Genomic DNA, 26,228 nt, shown 5'->3' with positions numbered 1-26,228 from the left:
TGTCCCTCGACTTATTAAAATATCACTGATATTTTTGGAAGCAAGTAAGGAGTTTAAAAGACTAGGAAGGTTTTTAGGCAGGGCAGAACCATAGGTCTAAACAGTGCCCAAGGTCAAGAGATGCCCGAGGGTTAGCCCAAGTAGCACAATTGATTTTGACTCCTAAGAGGGTCTTTTCCCTCTCTGCTTGGTTTTATATTTTGTACTGGCTGCTGATAGCTCTGATATCACAAGAACAGGGGAAAAAGAGAAAGAAGGAAGAGAGAGCAATGAGTGACTCTTACCTATGAGTGCTAGTGGGCAAGATTGCTTAACTCAGTGTCATCAGCTCTTTCAGACATGGCAGCATTGCTTTAAGCTATGAATGGAAAAACCTGCAAAACCTGAGAATTATTTATCCTAAATATTTTTTTAATATTACTTTTTCTTTTCTTCTTTCTCTTTGTTTTCTTCCTACTAGGAATTGAGCTGGATGAAGATGGGTCTCTGGATGGAAACAGTGATTTAACAATTAGAGGACGCCTGCTGTCCTTGGTAGAAAAGGTGACGTACCTAAAGAAGAAGCAAGCTGAAAAGCCCGTAGAGAGTGACTCCAAGAAGTCGTGTAAGTTATGAAAGGGCACTGCCAAAATGACTCAACTACGGCATTTACTCATCACTTAAATATTATACTAGATGAACCAGTGAGAAAATTGAGTTTGCAGCTTCCAAGAATCAGATTCTTAAGTAGATGCCTGTAGCTGCCAGAAGTAGACAGCAGCATCAGGCCATATTTGTAGGAACAGATTGAGAGATGGCAGCTTTGAAAGGGTGGATGGGCTCCCTAGAGAATTAAACATTTAGGGATTGGATCAGTCTTATCAAGAGAAGGTATAAAGCAGGTAATTTAGCCTTCATATCTAAATATTATGCTATTGACTTTCAAATATTCTTGCATCAAGTTAAACCTTTTCTTAAAGTTTAAATAGATATTGTCTGTAACTATATTTTGGTTCTGAAATATTTTCTAAAGTCTTATGCCTTTCTGATTCATCCATATAATATTTAACTGAAAAGTCACAGCTAATACTCTGAGAAACCAAATAAGCACACTGAGGCAATTGGTCTTTGAGACACTGCACACTCGTCCAAAAGGGTTTCATGAAGTAGGTCTGTGAGATCCGCTGACTTACTGTCTCACTGCTGAGACTACATTCATTTAAGATGCAGTGTTGGTTTATTAATGGCTTTTATGGAAAGAAAAAAAAAAACTCATGAAAATTTTGTGTTTCTTTCACACTAACTTACAAGGGAAATCTTTTATCCATACAATTACTTCTAAATTTATTCTTCAGTATGACAACCAAATTTGAGCCAGGTCTTCTTCAAAATCAGAGTTCAAAGTTTCTTATGAATCACTTTTTATTATTATCAATTTTGACCTATTAAAACTGACAACATGGTTTTGAGATACGTGGAAGTATACTGGCATTTTATCTAAATTTTGTATTTGGTTAAAATTGGTAGTTTGTTTTTTTGTTCGTTTGTTTGTTTGTTTTTAGTATGGTATAGATTAAAACAGGTTAAACAGCTTCTTTTGGAAATCAGACAGCGTATTGATGATAGGAACTAAGTACCTGTGTATGAATTAGTCACATCAACCCTACTTAGCTTTGATAATTTTACTATATATTTTAAGAGGTTTGGAAGTTCTGTTGCTTTTAAGTGTGCTATATTGCTTGTCACATTGCTAGTAATGTTCTATGTATGGGGTAACTTTTCAACTTAATACAGTTTCACAATCAAATCCTTTTGAAGGCATTTTAAGTGACAGGGATACAAACTGAAATAGAAATATAATTTCATGAGGTTGCTACTGCGAAGGACTCAAATAAGGAGACAGTTGGATAAAAAGAAAGCTCCTTGAATGCCCATGGTTGACCTTTATAAGGATATATGATGCCAGATCTTCTGGGAGGAAAAGAATGAAACAAAGAAAATAAAAGTAAAAGTAATAGGACCACTCATTGATCGCCCTATGGATTGCCAATAGTAGTGGCAACAATTTTGAAACAGCTTAAATACGTTAATTTTAAGAATAGTTTTTAAAGAAAATATTGTGTATTTTTATCCTTGCATGTCTGTAACTCATCGGTATTGACATGTTGACATTAAAGAATATTTAAATGAAGTTTATTTTTTGCAAAAAAGATATTTTTGAAATTCTGGCACAAATATTGATACCAGTTTGGCTTATCTGAGATGTGCATTCGAAATGCCCATCTAATGTGTCTTCTTATTCTCCTTTTTAAAGAAGTATCCATAATTACTTTGCAGCCACTCTTCAGCAGTTGATTTCTGAGACCATGGTCCGATGGGCTCAAGAGTCTGTTATTGAAGACCCTGAGTTGGTGAGGGCCATGTTCGTGTTGCTCCATCGACAGTATGATGGCATTGGGGGTCTGGTCCGGGCTCTGCCAAAGACCTACACTATAAATGGTATTTCCGTGGAGGATACCATCAACCTGCTGGCATCTCTTGGTCAGATTCGTTCTCTGCTGAGTGTGAGAATGGGCAAAGAAGAAGAGAAACTTATGATTCGTGGATTAGGGTAAGTTATTTACTATTACAGCCTTTGTCTTATAAATGTCTTCTTTCTAGTTGTTTATCCCAATAGTAGTACAGTAGGTGCATTAGTATAAATACACTGTCTAGATTTTATGATCATTAAATTAGATTATCCTTTTTCTAGAGATTATGTTTTAAAGCTAAATAGGAAAATTGCTCAGTAACAAAACATGACTAATTTTACAACTGGATGCTAAGGTGGCTATGATAGACAACAAATATCTTAGATTTTATTTTTATTAATTTCTCAGTAATGTACAATCACATATAAAAAATACGGATTAATAAAAACACAATAAAATCCACAGGGGGACAAACAGTCATGAGCAGGAAATAACAAGGAAGTTTGCCTATGCCTATTGGGCCTTGAGCAAAGAATGGGGGATAAAACAACTGTTCTCAGAATTCAACATCATAGGTTGTACTTTATGTGGATTTCAGGGTTAACATTTTTTTATTGAGTTATAGTTGATTTGCAATGTTTTGTTAGTTTTTAGTTATATATATATATATATATATATACATATATTCTGTTTCATATTCTTTTCCATTGTGGTTTATTACAGGATATTGAATATAGTTCCCTGTGACATACAATAGAACCTTGTTGTTTATCCATTCTATATATAATAGTTTGTATATGCTAGTCTTAGATAGGGTTAACATTTATACCTCATATGTAGTCTAAGGATCCCCAAGCTGAGAAATTAACGTATAATGTGGCCCGGAGGTGTGCTTTCTCAACTCAATTCACTGTGAATTCTTGAAGGAAAAACCTACATACTACTAAAGATTAGACCACAATCAAAACTTGCAAAACACCCAAGGAAACAATCCACCATAGGCAGGGGTCTGCAGATACAATATAGAGTGGAGTTAGAACACCTCCCACAAGAATTTCGGATCATAGAATGCCAGAAAGAGAACATAAAGTTACTGTATTTAAAATGTTTAAAAATAAGAAAGAATAGGGGCTTCCCTGGTGGCGCAGTGGTTGAGAGTCTGCCTGCCGATGCAGGGGACACAGGTTCGTGCCCCGGTCTGGGAAGATCCCACATGCCTCAGAGTGGCTGGGCTCGTGAGCCATGGTCGCTGAGCCTGCGCGTCCGGAGTCTGTGCTCCTCAACAGGAGAGGCCACAACAGTGAGAGGCCCGTGTACTGCAAAAAAAAAAAGAAAAGAAAGAAAGAATAAATAAAATCTCCAAAAACAAGACACGCAAAAGGTCCATGAAAATTTGAAAATTATCCAAATAGAAGTTCTAGAAATGAAAAATATAATAATTGAAATTAAGAGTAGTGATTAATAAAAGTATAGATAAATAAGGCTGACGAGAATTAATAAATTGAATCATAGATCTGAGGAAATTAGTAATGCAACACTGAAAGAGAAGTTAAGAGACATAGGGGATAGTATAAGGAGGTCCAGCATATGCTGAATAGGAGTTATAGAAAAGACAGAATAGATGAGCTATATATAGAATGGGAACTTTGAAGAGCTATTGGCTTGAGTTTTACAGAATTGATGAAAAATATGAATTCATATATAGAATATTTTGAAAGCAAATAGAAAAAGCCAGGACACTTGAAAAGAAACAATATTTAGAATTCTCAGTTGCAAAACTAGAGATCATAACTCAACGAAATATCACAAAGTTCCAACAGAAAATAGCCATCAATTTACAATGTGTTACTCAACTAAGATTTCACCATCATGAGCTTGTGCTTCATGTGGATTTGGATATTGGAGTTTATATTCCATATTCAAGAGTGAGGGCAAAACAAAGATATTTCAGAATGTTTACTTAAAGTCCCTCATTGAAAGGCCTTCTAAAGGCTGTATATTCTGGAAAAGAAAATGGAATTCAGAAGAATGGGAGGTAATCAATTCCAGAGAGTATATTACCGGTGCATATATGCATATATCTAAGCAGTCATTAACAAGCTTGCATGATTTGGGGATAAGAAAATATGAGAGAATTAAAATACCAGAGAAAAATAAAAGCTTAAATTAAGCTGTATGATATTCATAAGAGAAAATACCTAAATATAAGGATGTAAAAATCTGGAATGTAGAATGTTGAAAAGTGATGTAAAAGACAAATATTTAGCACCCCCAACCAAAAAAAGCTAATCTGATTCTATAAATAACAGATAAAAGAGGAGATAATGATAACTAATGACAGAGATAAAATAAAACACAAATAATAAAAAGGATTAAAAAAACTCAGCGTTGGCTCCTTGAAAAACAACTAAGGAAATAGAATAACCGATGTTTTCTTTAGCTAGAAAAATAATTCTGAGGGGAAAGGAAAGTATGGAAAGACTCAGATTATGTGATATTTATGTACATTTTAAATTCAGAACACGATACTATATATTTCCTGTGGGACTATTAAGTATTTGCAATCGTAAAACTGGGAGCATATATTCCGAAAATCATTATAACGGTTGCACACTAAAAGAATCAGTGTACTAATAAGACAAAGAGGGAAAACAGAAAAACCTAAACAACACAAGCTAATGTTATGTTCTTGATTTATAATTGTCTGTGCATAAGCCTTTTTTTGGAATATTAGTACTTAAATCTAACCTGAGGGGGCCTCTCCTGAGAAGTGATCTTAATTAAATGAGAAAGAAAGCCTTCCAGGAAATGTAGAGCACTTTCTTTCTTAAATGACCATGTAACAAGTAAGATGTACTATTAACATATAAATCACTCAATAGGGATAAAACTCAAAATGATTATGAAACAAGATAAAATGTTACTTTTTTGTGGTATTAGAAAGATCCTAAAATGGCACATTTAATAAGTGACAACCTGCCTACTGGTGGTAGAATTAAAAATCCATTTAATTTACCTGGAACTAAAGGCAAATGAGATTTTTTCAATTAGATACCTTCCAAAGTTAGGTCATGCAAAAGGATTTGAATTAACAGGAGAACAGATCTCATGATTACATCTGTGGTTTGAGAGTTGAAGGTTCTCTTGATAAATATGCTGCTATCTGATGTGAAGGAAAGGATGTCTTTCTTTACCTTATTCGTCCTTGCATTAAATATATCAGACCTGTATTAGCCCTGGGCCCCCAAGTCATTTTTCTGAGTTGTGCTACCTAAAAACTGTCTTCATTAGCACAGACCTAAACAAAGCTAAATTAAAAGTGAAGAACTAAAAAAAAATAAAGAAAAGAAAAGAATCACAGTATTCCACTTTCTTGATGTAGCCAGAAAAACTAAAAGTTAGCATATGACTAAATGAATAGATGAGTGACTCAATTAAGGTAACCTGATTCAAAGGGAAAGTTTCAGGTTTCTTGTTGATTGTACATTATTTTCTTGTTCTGGCTCCGACAAGAAAGTGTTTTATAGAAAAGACTCTTGCATGATTTGCTATATGTTAAAATAAAAATCAACAGAGCTGTTTATTTGCAAGGACTGCTAAACATTAAGATCTTTAAAAGTACCTTTACATAAGTATTGTAATAATGTGTAATGCAATAATAATAATACAAAACATTCTAGGTATCATCTGCTGCTGTTTCTTTAAATTAAATGTCCCTTTTAATGAGTTGGATTACTCATACCTGGACTTCATGTGTATTCAGTGTCTCTGGGAGAATATGTATCCTTTAAAAGCATTTCGCCAGAATGATAACATAAATGTGGCAGGAAATAACACTGCTGTTACTAAACATACAAATAATGAATATAGTACTAAAAAAGCATGTATGAAAAGCAGAGATGCTTAAACAACAATTATTTATATAGAAATTTTCATGAGAACATGGTATAACACTGCTTCATATTTCTATACAAAATAAGGTTGAACAAAATAAGATTGAACTTAGATATTTTTTTTTTTTTTAATAATTGTGTTTATTTTTACTTGTTGACAGTTTGCTTTATTTATTTATTTATGGCTGTGTTAGGTCTTCGTTTCTGTGCGAGGGCTTTCTCTAGTTGTGGCAAGCGGGGGCCACTCTTCATCGCGGTGCGCGGGCCTCTCACTCTCGCGGCCTCTCTTGTTGCGGAGCACAGGCTCCAGACGCGCAGGCTCAGTAGTTGTGGCTCACGGGCCCAGTTGCTCCGTGGCATGTGGGATCTTCCCAGACCAGGGCTCGAACCCGTGTTCCCTGCATTAGCAGGCAGATTCTCCACCACTGCGCCACCAGGGAAGCCCTGAACTTAGATATTCATAAAACTAGGAATAAGTGTCGCAAAGTCTGTTTCACATAAAGGAATGTTTACCTATTTAGTACATTTCTTGTAATTGAGAGGAGTAGAAGACTTTTGTGCTATTTTTGGTAGGCTGTCAGTATTTCTGAGGAAGACCCAATTGCGCTTATGAACTTTTATGGCTTAATGATGATTGCTCTTACTTTTCCATACATGCCAGTAATTATTTCCAGAAGATTTATGATGATCTCAGATACGTTTTATTTAAATTTTGCTCTGACTTCTGTGTTTCCCTTGTACCCTATGTTGTCCTTTCTAGGGATATCATGAATAATAAAGTGTTTTACCAGCACCCTAATCTCATGAGGGCACTTGGGATGCATGAGACAGTGATGGAGGTCATGGTGAATGTCCTTGGAGGTGGGGAGTCCAAGGTAAAGGAAACCCTTTGATTCTTGGGATGCCATTTATTGTAACCTCCTAGAATATGTACATGGCATATTCTTAATGAGGACTTCTGTAAATTCTATTAGGACTGTTTTTTAAAGAACACTTTTTGAAAAAAATTGAACAAAACTGTACAGACTGAGAGTTGGATATGCTTCTAGTCATCCCCCAGTATCCACAAGGGATTGGTTGCAGATACCAAAATCCACAGGTGCTCGAGTCGCTTAGGTAAAAGGGTGTAGTATTCGTGTATAACTGAACGCACATCCCTTCATATACTTTAAATCATTTCTAGATCATTTATAATACCTAATACAATGTAAATGCTGTGTAAATAGTTGCTGTCATGTAGCAAATCCAAGTTTTGCTTTTTAGAACTTGCGGCATTTTTTGCGTTTTGGTTGAATCTGCAGATGTAGAACCTGCGGATATAGAGGTCTGACTGTAGTTTTTTTCTTTGATATTGATAACAGTTTTTCTTATGCCATGTAATTTGCTATCTCGTAGATTATCCTCAGGGGGATATTTAGAAACCTTAAAAGTTAGTACTATGCTAATTTTGTAAGATTTTGAATTATAAATCCATTTCCATCACATTAGAAGTCCATAACACAAGCATGCTCTTCAGACCCACCCGTTCCCTTGATTCAGACAACAGTTGGTTCCACTAAATTCCTGATCCAGACCAAGATTTGAAGATGATGCTCTATAGCATTTGTTGTAAGACACTAAGGTGCATTTTTAAATGATTAAAATTTAAAACCAAACAAATAGAATAATATAATATATAACTCCATATAAAGCAGTACAATTTCATGACCTCTGATTTGCAAAATGTTTCAGTTTTTTTATGAAATTTTAAAATGTATTTTTCAAAATATAGACGTGAGTCCATATTTCTCATGTTCCGACTACCAGTTAGACAGACCTATAAAGATATTTATAAAATGCTCTGTTTAAGAAGGACTTGGAGTCTTTAGGGATTATCTGTGGCATACTAGAATAAGAGCTAGGTCTCAGGGGAGATGTGTTTGCTGGGGCCCAGCAGGCAGACCTTCCAGGAAGGGTGTTCATCATAGGAGATGAGTCATGTGCCAGTCAGGGAAGATGTGAGTTCCCGGAACCTTAATAATAATACAACAGCGACACTGATGATAAGAACATCCTATTATGTGGTTCCAAACATTAAACTGGGTATTTTTCACAATACGTCTCATTGAACTCTCCCTCCTTTGCCTCAAGTAAATATTATCATCCATCTTATTACAATTTTACAGAAGAGAATCAGTGAGATTGCATAATTCCCCAAGGAAGCACAGCTAATAATGTGAATCAGGAATCACAGCTGAGCCTGCCTGGTTCCTAAACCAGGCCCATGCCACCTTTAGGTTTAGGGCTGTAGATTAATTCCAGATCAACCCATTGATGGCAGTGAGGCTTCAAATTAGTGCCAGGCTTGATTTTTGGTGGCTCTAGGACTAGATGAGTCCAAGTCTGGACATAAGAAGGTCTTCTGTACCTGAGGCTTGGCAGACATGAGCACACACGGATGGGCGATCTGATTGAGACCTCAACTTCAGAACTCAGTTTTATAAAGATCCTTTGCTTTCCCAGCTAACTAAATGCTCTTTATGTAGGAAATCACTTTTCCCAAGATGGTGGCCAACTGTTGCCGTTTTCTCTGTTACTTCTGTCGTATAAGTAGGCAGAATCAGAAGGCAATGTTCGATCATCTCAGTTATTTACTGGAAAACAGCAGTGTTGGTCTTGGTAAGTAAATGTATGATTTTCATTTAATCTTTAAGATGAAAGGGATTTACATATTGGATTTTAAAATTAAACTTTAATGTAAATTAAGTTGGATTAGTGCGATACGTATTGCATTTAGAAATTCAATTCTAAGTGAAAGTTGTTTTTTTACATGGAATTCATAGTTGCAGCGCAATTCAGGTTTTGTTTCATCTTTGTTTCAATTAACAGCCTCACCAGCTATGAGAGGTTCAACGCCACTGGACGTGGCAGCAGCCTCGGTGATGGATAATAATGAACTAGCCTTAGCTTTGCGGGAGCCGGATCTGGAAAAGGTAAACAGCATCCCTGCCCCGTATGTCTGCGTGAATTACACTTGTTCACAGTGGTTTCTCAAGATATTTAAATGTACTTATACTATAGTTATAATTATTATAATTATAATGTACTATGTATTATAAATATGTTGCACTTATATGTAATATTATAAATTATAAAGAACAAGAAATTTGAGATAAGGTATTTTCTCTGATCACGTGCATTTTTCTTTGGAAAGAGAATCAACTTACTCTATATTCTTTTGCGTTTTTGTCCTTTCCTGGTAATCTGCTGTCACTTTTGCTTTAATCATACAGTTCAGATTTCTTAAAAGAAATTGCTTTAACATCTTATATATACAATTTATATCACAGAAGTTTGCATATTACAGTGCAAGGTACCATTGATATACTGAAGGCCGTGCACTCTAAGCATATTAGGCCACATATATGTTTACCAAAATATGGATAAATTTCCCACGTTTTAATTGCAGTTGCATTCTAAGTGGTCTTCCTGATCTCTCCCTTGCAGCCAGAGTGAGTCTCTTGAAAGGATCATATTAATCCTCTGCCCAGAGCTCTCAAAAGACTTCCTATCTCACTTTGAGCATACACTTAGAAGCGTTGCAATAGCTCCATCCAACTAGTCTTAGTTCATTTCCTGCAATTCTCCGGGTCTCTCTTTTTGCTCCAGCCACGCCGGACCCCTTGCTGTCACTGGAACTTGCTAGGTGTGCTCCTGCCCTAGGGCCTTTGCCCTTGCTGTTCCCTCCGTCTGCAATATTCTTCTGCCAGACGTCCTCATGGCTCTTTTCCAGACATCCTTTCAGTCATCGCTCCAAAGTCACCTTCTTTTCAGTTCTTCCGTGTCCGTGCTATAGTTTAAATATTTATGGTTTAAAATTACATTTTAATATAAATATATTTTACTAAAATCTGTATATTTATGTATTTATCAAAATCTACTCCTTACCATCATGTAAGGCCAGTGAGTACAGGGCATTTTTCTCTCGGCTGCTCATAGCTTTTTCCCAGTCTTAGCACTGACACTGGGTAGACGCTCAACGTGTAGCTGTTGAAAGCATGAAAAAGTGAACTGTTCCCCAAATCCTCTGACATGCCAGTCAAGTGTCATGAAGCTTTGCATCTCTAAATAACCTCTGAAGAATTTTCTCCCATTTATAATTTGAAATGTTTTTATCTACACACTGATAAAATAGCTAGTATTTTTAAAAAGTAGACAATGCTGAACACTGAGTAGGCTTTGGAGCAACTGGAACGCTCATCTACTGCTGTTGGGATGAAAAATGGTTAAGTCAGTTGGAAAGCAGTTTGGCATTATTTTTAATAAGTTAAACATACCTAACATAAATATGCGCTTAGCCTTTCCACTCCTAGGTAGTTACTCAATAGTAATACAAATATATGTCCACATAGAGATGTGTACATGGATGTTGATAATGGCTTTATTCATCTGAGCCCCAAATTGGAGACAGCTCACCAGACAACTGGTGAATGGATAAACAACACTGGGGTATTTCCATAAGTAGTGAGATGCCATGATTAGGCTATAAAAAAGAATGAGGGACTGACATATACTCCAGCATGAATGAATCTCAAAATTGTTATTCTGAGTGAAATAAGCCAGGGTCAGAAATAGCCATAATGGATGACTGCATGTATCAGTGTCCTAGAACATGTAAGCTAGTTTGTAGTGGCAGAAAGCAGGTTGTCAGGACCAAGGTTTGTAGGGACGGATGGTCTACAAAAGAGACGGGGACCTGAGGAGCAATGGAAAGTGCTCTGCGTCTTGGTTGTGGGTTCTTACAAGATGGATAAATCTCTCAAAGGTCATTGAATTTATACTTTAAATAGATGAATTTATTGTACGTAAATTATACCTCAATAAGGATGATATAAAATATTTTTAGCTTTATTATTTATTTATTTTTAAGCCTGGCTTAGCTTGTGACTGAGCTGGGTGTAGCTTATTTTGTTTGATAAGTTGCTCCTCCAACCATCTGCTACCATTGATAGTGACTTCTTTCGGGATTCCTTTTTTTTTAGGGATTTCTTTTAAAACTGGTTCTGTTATGAAATCTTATATAGAGAACCAACATTCACAATAAGACAGAATATTTTAAAAGGCCAAGCTAAGCAGAAATTTTAATGTGTTAAGTTTAACAAAGCAGAAAGGTTGGTAGTATTATCCCAAACTTAATAGACAGTGAAACCGTGCTTCAAGATGATACACTAAGTTTTAATGCAGGTCAGATTTGAACCCAACGATATTTGACTCTGAGCTTAGTTTTCTCCACTTCTCTAGGTGTCCTCTCACACACACCCCTTCCCCCATTACACTGATTTTTTATTTTGGAAATAAATTCACTTCTTTAAAATATCATCGTATCTCACATGGATCTTTCACTACCTCAGCTGGATTCAGGTTTTATACCGGGCCAGGGGCCATTAGGCATTTTTGAAGTTTATCAAATATTATGACTGTTGTAGATAAAAGTCTCAAATGATATGAAATTTAGGAATATTTTTCTTTCATAGAGTTCATTCATAAACATTTTTACTATGATACCACTTTGTTACAGTTTGTCAGTATTTCTTAATTCTAAGGTTTTACTAAAGGGGATTCATATAGACGGTCATGAGATTAAAAAGAACTTGCAAAAATGCATTCATTTTAAACCATCCCTTGATAATAACATTTACCATGTCTAGTGCAAGCTTCTAATGAGTATCTCACCCAAGGGATAACGTTTTTGTTTATCATCTTGTTTTTGCAGGTAGTGCGATATTTGGCTGGTTGTGGACTGCAAAGTTGTCAGATGCTGGTGTCGAAGGGTTATCCAGACATTGGGTGGAATCCAGTTGAAGGAGAGAGATATCTTGACTTTCTCAGATTTGCTGTCTTCTGTAATGGTAGGATGAATCGCTTAGGGTCTTTTATGGTCATTATTAAAACTGCAAAAAAAATAGATGTACAAAATAATGAGGCATCGCAGCATTTTCATGAAGGAAGTAGATAGTAGTAAAGAAATTGAATATTTTATAATCAGTAGGCTTTTTCACAGTAATAATTTAATTTGTAATACTTATTTTGATCATGATGCTGGGCTTTCGTTATTAAATAAAAATTTTTAGGCACTTATATTCTTGCTGCTTTTATAATTAGACTCTAATAATAGCTAGGATCAAGACTTCACTTTCCTATAACAAATTAACAAAAATGAATAGTTTATACCTCCATCATGCTTTTCTTTACTTGGAAAAGTTTAAGGGCAAGAAAAGAAATTTACTGAGTCTTATGGACAGAACACTAGTAATTTGGATTCAACGTTGGCTCTACTACTACCTTATTAGGTTTTAGTTATTTTTCTTTAAGTATAAGCAGATTAGTATAACATTGTTTGCTCAGAACTTCCATGTAGTCAGTGTTTGCTTTCTCCTGTTCCCCGTTTGATCTTAGGGGAAAGCGTGGAGGAGAATGCAAATGTCGTGGTGAGATTGCTCATCCGGAGGCCTGAGTGTTTCGGTCCTGCCTTGAGGGGGGAAGGTGGGAACGGTCTGCTCGCAGCCATGGAAGAAGCCATAAAAATAGCTGAGGATCCTTCTCGAGACGGTCCCTCACCAACTAGTGGATCCAGCAAAACCCCGTAGGTCGAATATACACACTCTTAAGATTAAATGATACTACTTGACTTTTAATTTTGCAAAATACAATTTGCGTTCTCTTAATTGCAGTATAATTCTCTGGTACTCCGGCTTTCTTCCCTTGAAAATGAAATGTGTTTTGAGAGAAGGGATGGAATTTGCTGCTGGAATAGGGTGAATGAACCGAGAGGGACCTCAGGAAGATTGTATGGATTTAGTCGGAAAAAACTTAGGTTGTAGGAGGAGATGTGTTTCGTGAATTTTCTCAGGGCTCTAGGGAGTAGTGAGTTCTTACAAATGATGGCAGGTGAGCCTTTGAAATTAGAATAGAGTTTACTGGGAGGTTAGCTGGAACGAGTTTTCATGATAATAGTAAGAGAAAGAGACCTTTAGCAAGAGGATGGGGACTTAACTAAACTGACGTGTTGGCAGAGAAAAGGGGATGTTGTCGCCTTGAGGAGTAAAATGCTTTATTAAGGTCTTGGTGACCAGGGAGGCAGCGACTACCTTACATTTCTCCATAGTCTTTGTTGTTACTACTTGACACTTTCTTAATACTTTATTGCTGAATACAGCAATAAATTCATCCAGGCGTGTTGCTTCCTTTTTATTCTTTTTTCGCCACATCACGTGGCGTACAGGATCTAGTTCCATGACCAGGGATCGAACCCATGTTCTCTGCAGTGGAAGCATGGAGTCTTAACCACTGGACCTCCAGGGAAGTCCCAGCTTCCTATTTTTTTAATCTGTGGAGCTGAGTGTCCTGCTAGGGGCCCCTGCAACCACACCGCTAGCACCACTGGTAAAGATATAACGTAGGGCTTATTGGAGGCAATTTTCCAAGCAAAGAGGTAGTCCTGCAAACCCTGGTTCTCCCACTTAGAGACCTGGCGTAAATGTTCCATCGACAGCAAGACCAGGGTTCCAGGCTGGGAGTACTCCAAGAGCAAGTTACATATTCATCAGTTAGCTGTTGAGGAACTAGGAATCCCTTAGTTTTCCTAACAAGTAGAAAATATACCAAGAGATTGCCGGTCGAGTACCACCTGAGTGGTGTGCACCTGAGGACCTTGGGAGCAGCATTGCTTGCGAGGAACAGTGTTGTCAACAGGCCTTGCTGTTACTCTGCAGACTGCTGAGTCCAGCTGAGGCAGCTGGATGGCCAGGCCACTAAACAAGGAATGACATGATCTTCCAGGGCCATCCAAATTTGTCTCTCATCAACGAGATAATGAAATATTTATATTTTTCATGTTGTGTTACTTGGGAGTCAGTGGGTGGGGCAGAGTAAAGAGAGAGGTGAGTAAATGAAATCACGTTTATGAAGTAATCTGGGCAAATCGCCTTACTGGGTGCCTTGTATATGTCATCTTATAGGACAGATCTTTGTCACCCTTTCTCTAAATGTATGCTGTCGACAAAAGTAGACTTACCAAGTTCTTCAATCAATTATTTTCTGTTAATATCTTATCTGCCAGTAGAAATGAGCAGAATCCATCAAATTAATAATTCCTCTCTTTTTTCCATTTTGAAGGAATCTTAATATTAAAGTTCCCACAGATGCCTTCTTGGTGATAGAATCTCGAATCTTGTCTTTAACCCATTTTTATTTTCCTTTTTGAAATGTCAAGCTGTATATTAAACACATATGTGAAAAGTGTCAGAAGAGGCAGAATTAATTACCGTACTGGTCCCTTTCCTCTGAGAAGTATGTAATAAATCTGAAACGTCATTTTATTATCCCGTTTGCTTTTCTTTCTGTTTCTTTTGAAAAATCCACGAAAGTGATACAGAAGAGGAGGAAGATGATACCATCCACATGGGGAATGCCATCATGACATTTTATGCAGCTTTGATTGACCTGTTAGGACGCTGTGCTCCTGAAATGCATGTAAGTGCCGTGGGGTCCAAGAACAAAAATCCTGGCTTATGCCTCTTTGTTAAGACACCTGTCACTTGCAAAAACCAGAAAAGTATCCAAAACCAGCAATCTTCATGCTCCATTAAAAATAATCGCTGCAGCCTCATTGCTGAACAAGTGTTTGTTTAGTTGGAAATATCTTCTTGGTTACAAAAATTAGTGATGAGGTTTCGTTATGAGTCATTAATAGACTAGTCAGTTACTAATATATCTCTAAAACTCATATAAGCCTCCCCACACTTTAAGAAGGAAAGAACTTATTTTTCCTATACAGTGTCCTTTCCTGTTTTAGTGCATGCAGAAAGCACCACTCCTACCAAGGATTGTTTCCTTGCTATATAATATTTCGTCCTTTTCAAGGAGCTGCCACATGCTGGCCACTGGTTTAAGGGAAAGTGGGCCTGGGAGCAGGTCACGGGAAAGGAAGGAGCTATGTAGACCCTATTGATTAGTGTTTTCATAAACTTTTTGACCAAAAGGTAATTGAAGTTCATGGAACTATACTTACTTTTACTCTGTAATACATTCTGCTATTTTCTACTTTATTCTAATCTATTCTGTTTTCTTCCATTATATTAATTTAAAAAATGCTAGCCAGGGTCCATAAAATTAGCTTCATGATCTGTTGATGGGAAACAGCCAGAGTCTGAAGCACATTGACCAGTCCTGGGGAAGAAAGCAAATACACTTCTAACTGCTCTGAGCCTGAAGCCAAAGTGACTGTTACAACACATCACCTTTCTCCCTACCCTTCGAATCTATGTCTTTTCTTGGGGGGGCGGGTAGGGGGAGCGGGGTTTGCTTGTTTGTTTTTGTCTCTCTCACACCCATAGGTTAAAACTTCCTTGCTTTCTGGATGTAACCTTTTGTTGTGAACAGAGAGGAATCGCAGGATGGAGAAATATTAGAATGTTAGAAAACCTGTAGTTTGATTTTTTGTAACGACTTAACTTGCTATCAATGAGATTTTCATTATAGTAAATGGGAATAGACTATCAAAAATTTGTGTGCTGGAAGGTCATTGCAGAGAAAAAACTTTACGCTCACAATATTCATTCTTTTCCTGTTAAAGTGGAAAGTCAGAGGAACCATGAGAGAAATTATGCTAATAAACAGAAGATCTTTGTTCTATTATATTAAAGGGGAAAACAACCAAGTGACTTAATAAGGGACTAACCTTGGCACTTCAGAAATGTATTCACCTTCAACAACCGTTAATTGAGGACTTCCTAGGTGTCAGAAATTGTGCTTCTGTTTCACACTCTGTGGTGAAGGAACAGATGGCGTTCCCTGGCATTGGAAGCTTCCAGTCTGTTGCAGAGATGGGCTGAGATCCTTGACTATGTCAGGTCCACGATCTTCAAAGATACCTCATTAGCCAGTGAAGGTCTAAAACACCTGTTAGGATCCATGTTCACCATTTTCCCCAACATTATAAACCCATCCTTGGGAGAAATCAGGGTAGAATATAGGTGGATATACAATGACATTTTTAATCACAAAACAAAAAAGGCTAAACCAGCCTAAATATTAGTATATGTTCAGAACCTAAAGATAGTAATTTTTCCCTTAGTATTATTGCTCACGTTATGGATAGATATTTATATGTAATTTGGGGGGGTTAAGCATTCACAGACTTACCAGTCTTAAAATACCTTAGTACCCCAGAGAGGATAAAAACTATTATTCTAATGGATATACCTGTTGGCCTAGACTGCAGTATGTGACTCAGTGTGTGCTGAAGTCAATGAAAATTGTGTGGCAAGTAAATATCTGTCTGTAAGCCTGAAACAGCACTTTCGGAGAGACTTCAAATTTATTATTTATTTTTAATTCAAAAGATTTTTAATTAAAGTATAATTGATTTACAATATTAGATTAGTTTCAGGTGTACAACATAGTAATTCAGTATTGTCAGAGGTTATACTCTGTTTAAAGTTATTATAAAATATTGGCTGTATTCCCTGTGCTGTATAATATAACCTTGTATCTTATTTATTTATACATAATAGCTTATATCTCTTCATTCCCTACCCCTGTCTTGCCCCTCCCCCCTTCCCTCTCCCCACTGGTATCCACTAGTTTGTTTTCTGTAACTGTGGGTCTGTTTCTGTTTTCTTATATTTGTTCATTTGTTTTACCTTTTAGATTCCACATATAGTGATCATGTACAGTATTTGTATTTCTCTGTCTGACTTATTTCACTAAGGATAATGCCCTCCAGTTCTACCCGTTTTGTTGCAAATGGCAAAATTTCATTCTGTTTTGTGGCTGAGTAGTATTCTGTTGTGTGTCTATCTATCTATATATCTATATGGATATAGATAGATATAGAAAGGTAGACACACACACCACATCTTTATCCATTCTTCTGTTGATGGGCACTTAGGGTGCTATATCTAGGCAATTCTGCTATGAACATTTGGGTACATATATGTTTTTGAATAAGTGTTTCTGTTTTCTTTGGATATATACCCAGGAGTGGAATTGCTGAATCACAGAGTGGTTCTGTTATTAAAGAGGTCTAACTTTATATAATTAACAGAAAATTATTTTAGACTTGGATTCCCATTCTTCCAATTTTCTAGATAGAATTAGAACATTGATTTCACAAAGTTATTCTTTGTTCCTTTATTTTTCTGCCTGTAGTTGATTCATGCTGCTAAGGGAGAAGCCATCAGAATCAGGTCTATTTTGAGATCCCTGATTCCACTGGGAGATTTGGTGGGAGTAATCAGCATTGCTTTTCAGATGCCAACGATAGCCAAAGGTAAGGTGAATTTCCATTCTTTGTAATTCAGTAGGACGTGGATGGTGTGATGTTTTCAATACGATCATCAGTACCCACGGTTTCTTTCCCTGCAGCATAGTTACACTACATAAGTTTCTTTTAAAAAATGAACTACATCTGTATCATTCTTCTAGATTCCACACATATGTGTTAATATACAATATTTGTTTTTCTCTTTCCAACTTCACTCTGTACGACAGACTCTAGATCCATCCACATCTCTACAGATGACCCAATTTCATTCCTTTTTATGGCTGAGTAATATTCCACTGTATATATGTTAACACATATATGTGAAATCTAGAAAAATGATACAGATGAACCAATTTGCAGGGCAGGAATAGAGACGCAGATGTAGAGAACAGATGTGTGGACATAGAGGGATGAATTGGGAGATTAGGACTGACATATATACACTACCATGTGTAAAAAAGATAGCTAGTGGGAACCTGCTGTATAGCACCGGGAGCTCAGCTTGGTGCTCTGTGGTGACCTAGAGCGGTGGGACGGAGGGGTGGTGCGAGGGAGGTCCAAGGGGGAGGGAATATATGTATACATATAGGTGATTCACTTCATCATACAGCAGAAACTAACACAACATTGTAAAGCAACTATACCCCAATTAAAAAAATATATTTTTTATAAAATATTTTCTACATGCATTGTTTTCAACTAGCTGTTTCCAAAGAGATTTTAAGTCTTTTTCAGGTGACATTTCAGTTTCCAGAAAAGGGAAATAAACATCTCAACTGTTTTATCTAATGTCTCTCCTAGAGCTCTTTGGTCCCCTCTTCTTCTCTTTCTTGAGAGAAACACCTTAATTCACTCTTTTTGGTAGTTTTCGTGGTCACTTTCTTATAATACTTTTTTTCTAAAACAATGGTCATAGGTGTTGACTTAGTGATTTGAAAATTGCCAGTGTGTTGAAAGAAGTGCTCTTTTCAAGACTGAGGAGAACATTTTGGAAAGATTTGTTTCTCCCCATTTTTACTCAACGTTTATTGTTCTTTTACAACGTGCCATTTTTGGTTTAGAACTGCTTGTGATTAATTTTCCAATGTTAACTCAAAAGCGTGTAAAATAAAGTCAACAGACTCTCCATATAAACGCCCAGAAGCTGTGCTTCCTTACAGCCCTGCTTGCGTTAGGTTGGGAGGAGATGGGAGGGCCCAGCTCAGGAAGGATGGAGTGAGGAGCTGATGCTTTACTGTGGAGGTGGTGATAGGGCCCCGATTCTCCCCCATGCTGAGCCCCTGCACTAGCCCAGACTACAACAGAAATGGCACATGGCCCGGGCCCAAGACCTAATTCCCTGTTGGTAATTCACTCTCTGCCTCCCATAAAAAAATTTAAGCAGTTACTGAAGGCACCTAAAAGATATGTTAGGTCCCAAATTATACTTTATTCTCCCTTTTTCCAATGGTGGTTTTGCTCTGTTTTCCAGACTTTATTGGATATTGTTACATATATCATTTTTTATACAAACTTCTGATTTTAGAACGAAAACACATTTAGATAGGAAGTACACGTGATGACCCTTTTCTTTCATGAATTATGCCCAGAGAAGATTAGCTGTCAGTACCTCAAGTCTAGAATGAGGGGACCACTGTGTAATGGCAAGCGGTCTACCCTACTTGCCGGCCGTATTGTTAGGAAGTAAAGTTTCGTGTTTGCTAACCTTGCACACCCACATCTTCAGGTGACACAAACAGCCATGATAACTGAATACTCATTCTAAATTTAGGGAAAGCTGGACCTTAAAAATTGTCCCCTAGCTTTTTGTCTCCCCCATTTTAGGCAGTTTCTTTTTCTTGTGTATAAACAGGCTCTCCTCATTTACCTTCTTTTCACCTTACTTCTAACTCGCATTCATTTACTTAACTAAAATATCTTGCCGGGCTTTCCTGGTGGCGCAGTGGTTGAGAATCTGCCTGCTAATGCAGGGGACACGGGTTCGAGCCCTTGTCTGGGAAGATCCCACATGCTGCGGAGCAACTAGGCCCGTGAGCCACAACTACTGAGCCTGCGCGTCCGGAGCTTGTGCTCCTCAACAAGAGAGGCTGCGACAGTGACAGGCCCGCGCACTGTGATGAAGAGGGGCCCCCGCTCGCTGCAACTGGAGAAAGCCCTCGCGCAGAAATAAAGACCCAACACAGCCAAAAATAAATAAATAAATAAAATATCTTGTCTTTCCCCTACGTTCTGAGCCACAAAATTGACACTCTCAGGAAAAAAGATAAGAATAATACGAGTGACACACGGATTAGGGAATAAAAAAATGCTAGCCTTTACGGTTAAAATCAGTAATAACAAAGAACCAAAAACAAGGACTGTAAGAGTGTCCAGATGTCCCTTTCAGAATTGCCCCAAAAGTCTCAATATACCTCCTTTTCATCCAGTTATCTCTTTACTAGCCCTTAAGATTTTCCAAGTTAGTTTCTTTCCTGTCCTATTTAGTTGAGTTATAGTAATGTTATGACTTTTTTGTCATAAATATGCAGTATATTGTCTAGCTTAGGATTTAAAGGATTTTTTGTGAACTATCACAGTCCCACTGAAAGCTGATTTTTAAAACACCATCTACTGGTCATTGTTAAATTGATGCTTTATTTTTTTTATCTTCTTTCTTTTTATGGACAATGTAGACAGAAACTGGTATGTTTTTATTTTGCTGTGGTATGCATTAAATCAACTTTTAAAACTTAAACCATCAATGTTTCTTCTTAGGTTTCAATGACAAGTCAGTTAGTTCTTTAAGCATCACCAGCTATTGCTGATAATTCCTATTATATGTTCTGTATTTAGTATGTGAAGTTTGTCTCTAAACATTAGTACCCTGCCCCTCAGTATTAGCTAAGGCCTTTCTCATACATTTTTTCCCTAGGCCATGAGTTTCATTTTATACTGGAGTATAGTTGATTTATAATGTTGTGTTAGTTTCAGGTGTACAGCGAAGTGAATCAGTTATACATATACATATATCTATTCTTTTAGAGATTCTTTTCCCATATAGGCCATTACAGAGTATTGAGTAGAGTTCCCTGTGCTATACAGTAGGTCCTTGTTGATTATCTATTTTATATATAGTAGTGTGTATATGTCAATCCCAACCTCCTAATTTATCCCTCCCCCCCACCCACCTTTCCCCTTTGGTAACCATAAGTTTGTTTTCTAAGTCTGTGAGTCTGTTTTCTGCTTTGTAAGTAAGTTCATTTGTATCATTTTTTAGAATCCACATATAAGTGATATCATATGATATTTGTCTTTGTCTGACTTACTTCACTTAGTATGATCATCTCTAGGTGCATCCATGTTGCTGCAAATGGCATTATTTCATTCTTTTTTATGGCTGACTAATATTCCATTGTAGATATGTACCACATCTTTATCCATTCCTCTGTTGACGGACATCTAGTTTGCTTCCATGTCTTGGCTATTGTAAATAGTGCTGCAGTGAACACAGGGGTGCATGTATCTTTTCGAATTATGGTTTTCTCTGGATATATGCCCAGGAGGGGGATTGCTGGATCATATGGTAGCTCTATTTTTAGTTTTTTAAGGAACCTCCATACTGTTCTCCATAGTGGCTGCACCAATTTACATTCCCACCAACAGTGTAGCAGGGTTCCCTTTTCTCCACACTCTCTCCAGCATTTGTTGTTTCTAGACTTTCTGCTGAGGGCCATTCTGATGGGTCTCATACATTTTTATTATAATTATCCTAGAACTAGAGGGTAGCCCAAAATGATAATGAAAGAAGGAGGAGTTCAGAAAAATTAAGGGGCAAGTATCTAATCTCAAAAGTAGATATTCTTTTCCTGCAGCTCTTGGTCCAGACAGGTTTGGGCAGATTGTGTGAGGTAGGCATTTTAGGTGGAGGAAGAATGCAGGCAGCACAACATAAAGCCAGTGCAGCTGGCCCTCCTTGTGCCAGTTCCTTTTCCAGGAGTCTGAGAGGAGGCAGTTCATCAGCTGTATTGTCCCCAGTGTGTCTGAGGAGGCGGAGAGCATAAAGCAGCAGCCCGTGCATGAGTCTTCATTCCCAGGCAGCTGGGGTTGCAGCATTCCTAAAAATGAATGTCCACCTGAATGAGTGTTGAAAGAACAAATCTTATTTCGAGATCAGTGAGTTGCTTATCATTTCCTTAGGCACAGCTTTCTGTTAGAAGAATAGAATCCTGCAACTATAAATTACCTATAATGTGATTTTTTTTAGGAGAATGGAACTGGAATTTCATGTAGATTTTTAATCAGAAATTAGAGCATGCTGATTTAACGTGAGGATTAAATTACCTCGGGTTGGATTTTATATCCAGTTTTACTTAGTTTAAATCTAACTTTGCCAATGACTAGATGTGCAATTTTGGACAAGTTATTTAACTTGCCTAAAAGTCCCTTTTTATCTTGTGTTAAAGGAAGATAATGATACCACCTTCATAGTGCACGTGTGAAAATTGTATGAATGTGTGTCTGGAACATTCCTAACATAATACCTGACAACAGCACAAATGACAAGCATCGTTATTCTTATTATTGTAATTACAGGAAGGAAGGTATTAGGTGTATAGTTATTATTAATTATAAGGAATGGAAGTGATTTGGTATTAGTCTTCAGTCTGATTTCCTTTAAAACATTGTTATTTGTTCATTTTCATGATTCACATATCAAATTCATTCATCGACTGTGAATGAAAACAAAAACGTCGTGACTGTATTCTTTCAGGATGGGTATGGTCATGTATCATCTTTCCCTGGGTCCTTCTTTCTCCAACATTGCATCAGTAATAAAGATTCTGTGATAGTATTTGCAGGGTCTTATAGTGTGTGGTCAGCAGCAATGTGGCATAATTATCACATGGTCAAACAGAAAACAAGTTTGTTATCCAGTATTTTCAACGGGCACCTGATTCCCTAATTCTTCATATCAGTGATCCCCTCTATGAATCTACAGAGTTATACTAAGGAATTCACTCCTCTGTATAGGCATCAAGCCTTGACTGTTGATAGAGAAAATAACATGTCTCTCAAATATGTTTTAAATGTTATTAAATGCTATTATGATTAATGAAACATCTTTCATTTGAAAGTCAGACTGGTTCCTGGAGTTTTGTTCATTATCCTGTAATTGTCTAAGCCATCAATATGTAAATGATGTAAATGTACCATGATTATCACATAGGGTACGTGAACTTTATTCATGTTTTATTAAGTTTTCAAGAGGTTCTTGTATTGAAAAGAATGCAAACCTTGCTTTACATTTTAGCTTTATGATATTACTCTTAGTTTTACAGTTTGGATTTTGGGTGCCATTTTGTTTCCTTCTCGGTATCTGGCATAATGCTATGTCCTAATCATGTACACAGTTAACAAATGGATGCCCAAATAACATTTAAATGACCATGGATTTACATTACACTGCCGTATTGCCTCAGCTAAGTCCCAGCCCTTGCTTGAGGGTAGTAGAGGAACAGAAAACCATTCGCTGGATAACTTTATTTAAAACACGAGAAGGCTGGAAAGTGGCCATTTGTAATCTATTTCATTAACAACGATGTGTCACCTTCTCTTTTTTAGATGGGAATGTGGTGGAGCCTGACATGTCTGCGGGGTTTTGCCCAGATCACAAGGCAGCCATGGTTTTGTTCCTTGACAGGGTCTATGGAATTGAGGTTCAAGATTTCCTCCTCCATCTTCTCGAGGTTGGCTTTCTGCCAGATCTGCGGGCTGCTGCTTCTTTAGATACGGTAATGATCTGAACAAATGACTTCTGCAACTTTTAACTCTTCAATCTCTGCCATATGATATTCTTTCCTAGACACATTTATTCACTCATTGTCACCAAATGGTTTTTGAGTGCCTATTATATTTTTAGGCAAGCATAGGGTAAACAGAAAACAAAATAGACTGTATCCTCAAGGAATTCACTGAATAGTGGAGAAAATGGACAATCTGAAGGGTAAGATAAGAATTCTGATCAGGTGCAATGGCAGACAATAGAAAGTTGATATGACCCTAATTTGGGAGGTCACAGTGGCTCCTGTTCACTTCGAAGGCAACATAAATAATTATGCACCTCAACGAAAGCAGTTAAAGTATTGAGCAGGTTTAGTGGACATTGCTGAGTCATGCCAATTACAGTATCATCCTGGTGCCTTCATTTATTAACGTACATACAGCCTCAAATCTGTCCTGTGAATCCAGTGGCCAGTATTGAGAATCTGCCATTATCAGTGTAAGTGCTCTACTGTTTGAAACATTGTAAAATAAGCTGAAACTCTAAATGTTATTCTAGTAGCTATAATAATACCTCTTTTTATTCTCAATTAAATGAGTCTTTTTGATTTCAGAGGAAATCAGATCTTGAGTTGTCAGTAGTGAAAGCTGTGAGAGGAGAATCACAAAAATGAAGCTGAATTTTTTTGCTCTTTTTTGGTTGTGTTCATGTGAAATTCTGAACCTAAGTAGTATAGTTGATAACATGGTAGGACAATAAGCCTTTGGTTATTGATGCTGGTGGACATGAACAGAAATATAATTAATACTCATACATAGAGTTCAAAAAGAATTTATGTATTTGAGATCTACTGTGAGAATAAACTCCTTTCTCTTACCTCTCCTAGTAAAGGGAAGCACTCACATTCTTTGATATCATTAGTGTCTTTATCTTTCATCCATCCTACCCTTGATATTTTATTTAAAAATTTTTAAAAATTTATTTATTTTATTTATTTATTTTTGGCTGTGTTGGGTCTTCGTTGCTGTGTGCGGGCTTTCTCTACTTGTGGCTAGCAGGGGCGACTCTTCGTTGTGGTGCGTGGGCTTCTCATTGTGGTGTCTTCTCTTGTTGCAGAGCACGGGCTACAGGCTCAGGGGCTTCACTAGTTGTGGTGCATAGGCTTAGTTGCTCCGCAGAATGTGGATCTTCCCGGACCAGGGTTCGAACCCGTTTTCCCCTGCATTGGCAGGCATATTCTTAACCACTGCGCCACCAGGGAAGCCCCCAATATTTTATTTTAGAACATGAACCTCTGGGGCTTTTTGAAGAGGTAGATTTTACTTCATTCATTTTTATCTATTTATGAGCAATTGAAAATTGATTGTCTTTAGTGATAAAAAAGCATATGAACCACAGGTAAATGTATAACAGAGGAATCCGTTTCCGTATTACGTACTTTTGTCGTTTTCTAGGTAATGAAAGTACACGTCAACTTGTGGATCCCTTTGAAAATTGTCTCCTGCCCAACAAAAATGACTGTCTCCTCTCCAATTCCTTTCTAGGCTGCTTTGAGTGCTACAGACATGGCCCTGGCCCTCAATCGGTACCTTTGCACGGCCGTGTTGCCTTTGTTAACAAGATGTGCTCCTCTTTTTGCTGGCACTGAGCACCATGCTTCCCTCATTGACTCATTACTTCACACCGTGTACAGACTTTCTAAGGGCTGCTCACTTACCAAAGCTCAACGAGATTCCATAGAAGTGTGTTTACTCTCTATTTGTGGGTAAGTGGGCAATGAAGTCTATACCAAGTTTCTTCTTCTTTAAGAAAGAGAAATTAGTCTCTGACCCTTGACAAATTGTTTTGAATGTTGTCAACAATTTCTGGACCATAAAATTAATTCATTTTATGTGCTGGGGTATGAGTCTTACCAGAGTGCCCTTGCTCCTGATCAAGTTCAGGAGTGTTCCTCCAAAACTCTCTCGGTATCTAGCCATTTGATACAGTGTTGGACCACTAATGCTATTCTGGATGTTGGCGTGTGAGCTGTCACCAGCCACGTTAGTGTAATATTAATAGATTCTCCCCTTTTCACTGTGTGATGGTTTTAACTCCTCTTCCAGAAGAGAAGAGAAAACAGAGACTTATTAAAGATAAAAAATATATGTAGTATAATATTAAAGTATGACCTATTGTGACAGTGATGAAGACAGACTATTTCCTCCAGCCTGGAAGGCCACTTCCTATAGATAGAAGTGTTTGAAGGTCTTACTCTGAAAACCAGAAGCGTATCTTCTCCTTTTGAGGTTCTGACAGTCAAAGTGACAATTTCTCAGGCCTCTAGCTAGGGTAATTACGGTTTCTTTCTGATGGACAGGAGCTCTTGGAGGTGAAATCTTGCAGCCTGCCCAGTACATTGGTAAAGGAAAGGTTTTCACTCATAGTGGAACGAGTGTATGGGTGTAGGAGCCAGATGGGACTGAGGGAGGTTAAAAAAAAGAAAAAAAAAAAAAGGAGATTTGTTCATAATTTAATTTTAGTTCCCTGACCCCAAAATTCTGTGAAATGGAATCAAAATATCTATCTCACTGACTTTTTCTAAATATTAAATGAGATGAAGCACTCAGGATTGCCGACACAGTAAATGGTCACCGTGTGTTAGTTTTGTTTCCCTTTCTCCTCTGGCAAAATTTCGGTCTCAGTCTTTTTCTCTTCCTCTTGTTCCTACACTCCCTCCTCTTTCTGCTTCTGATCTAGTCATTGAAGACCCTTCCCACTCACTGGAGTGAGGGAAGAAGCATTTACTAAATTAGTAGCAACAGTGGGGTGTGCAGTTG

At 37.4% G+C, this 26,228-nt stretch overlaps 1 protein-coding gene across 1 annotated transcript in view; it reads left to right on the top strand.

Annotated features, from left to right (window-relative positions):
* The window catches only part of RYR2 (ryanodine receptor 2), a 523,123-nt gene that overhangs the window by 305,738 nt on the left and 191,157 nt on the right, over positions 1 to 26,228 (top strand). Inside the window, exons 40-50 of the mRNA XM_007452954.1 lie at positions 461 to 604; positions 2,317 to 2,590; positions 7,104 to 7,218; positions 8,869 to 9,001; positions 9,212 to 9,315; positions 12,096 to 12,231; positions 12,779 to 12,965; positions 14,749 to 14,854; positions 17,534 to 17,654; positions 23,250 to 23,419; positions 24,954 to 25,174. Coding sequence (XP_007453016.1) covers positions 461 to 604; positions 2,317 to 2,590; positions 7,104 to 7,218; positions 8,869 to 9,001; positions 9,212 to 9,315; positions 12,096 to 12,231; positions 12,779 to 12,965; positions 14,749 to 14,854; positions 17,534 to 17,654; positions 23,250 to 23,419; positions 24,954 to 25,174 — 1,711 coding nt within the window. The remainder of the gene's footprint in view (positions 1 to 460; positions 605 to 2,316; positions 2,591 to 7,103; positions 7,219 to 8,868; positions 9,002 to 9,211; positions 9,316 to 12,095; positions 12,232 to 12,778; positions 12,966 to 14,748; positions 14,855 to 17,533; positions 17,655 to 23,249; positions 23,420 to 24,953; positions 25,175 to 26,228) is intronic.

Source organism: Lipotes vexillifer, unplaced genomic scaffold, assembly GCF_000442215.2.
Source record: "Lipotes vexillifer unplaced genomic scaffold, Lipotes_vexillifer_v1.1 scaffold1088, whole genome shotgun sequence".
Lineage (NCBI taxonomy): Eukaryota > Metazoa > Chordata > Mammalia > Artiodactyla > Lipotidae > Lipotes > Lipotes vexillifer.
This window is presented reverse-complemented; position numbering and strand designations above follow the sequence as displayed.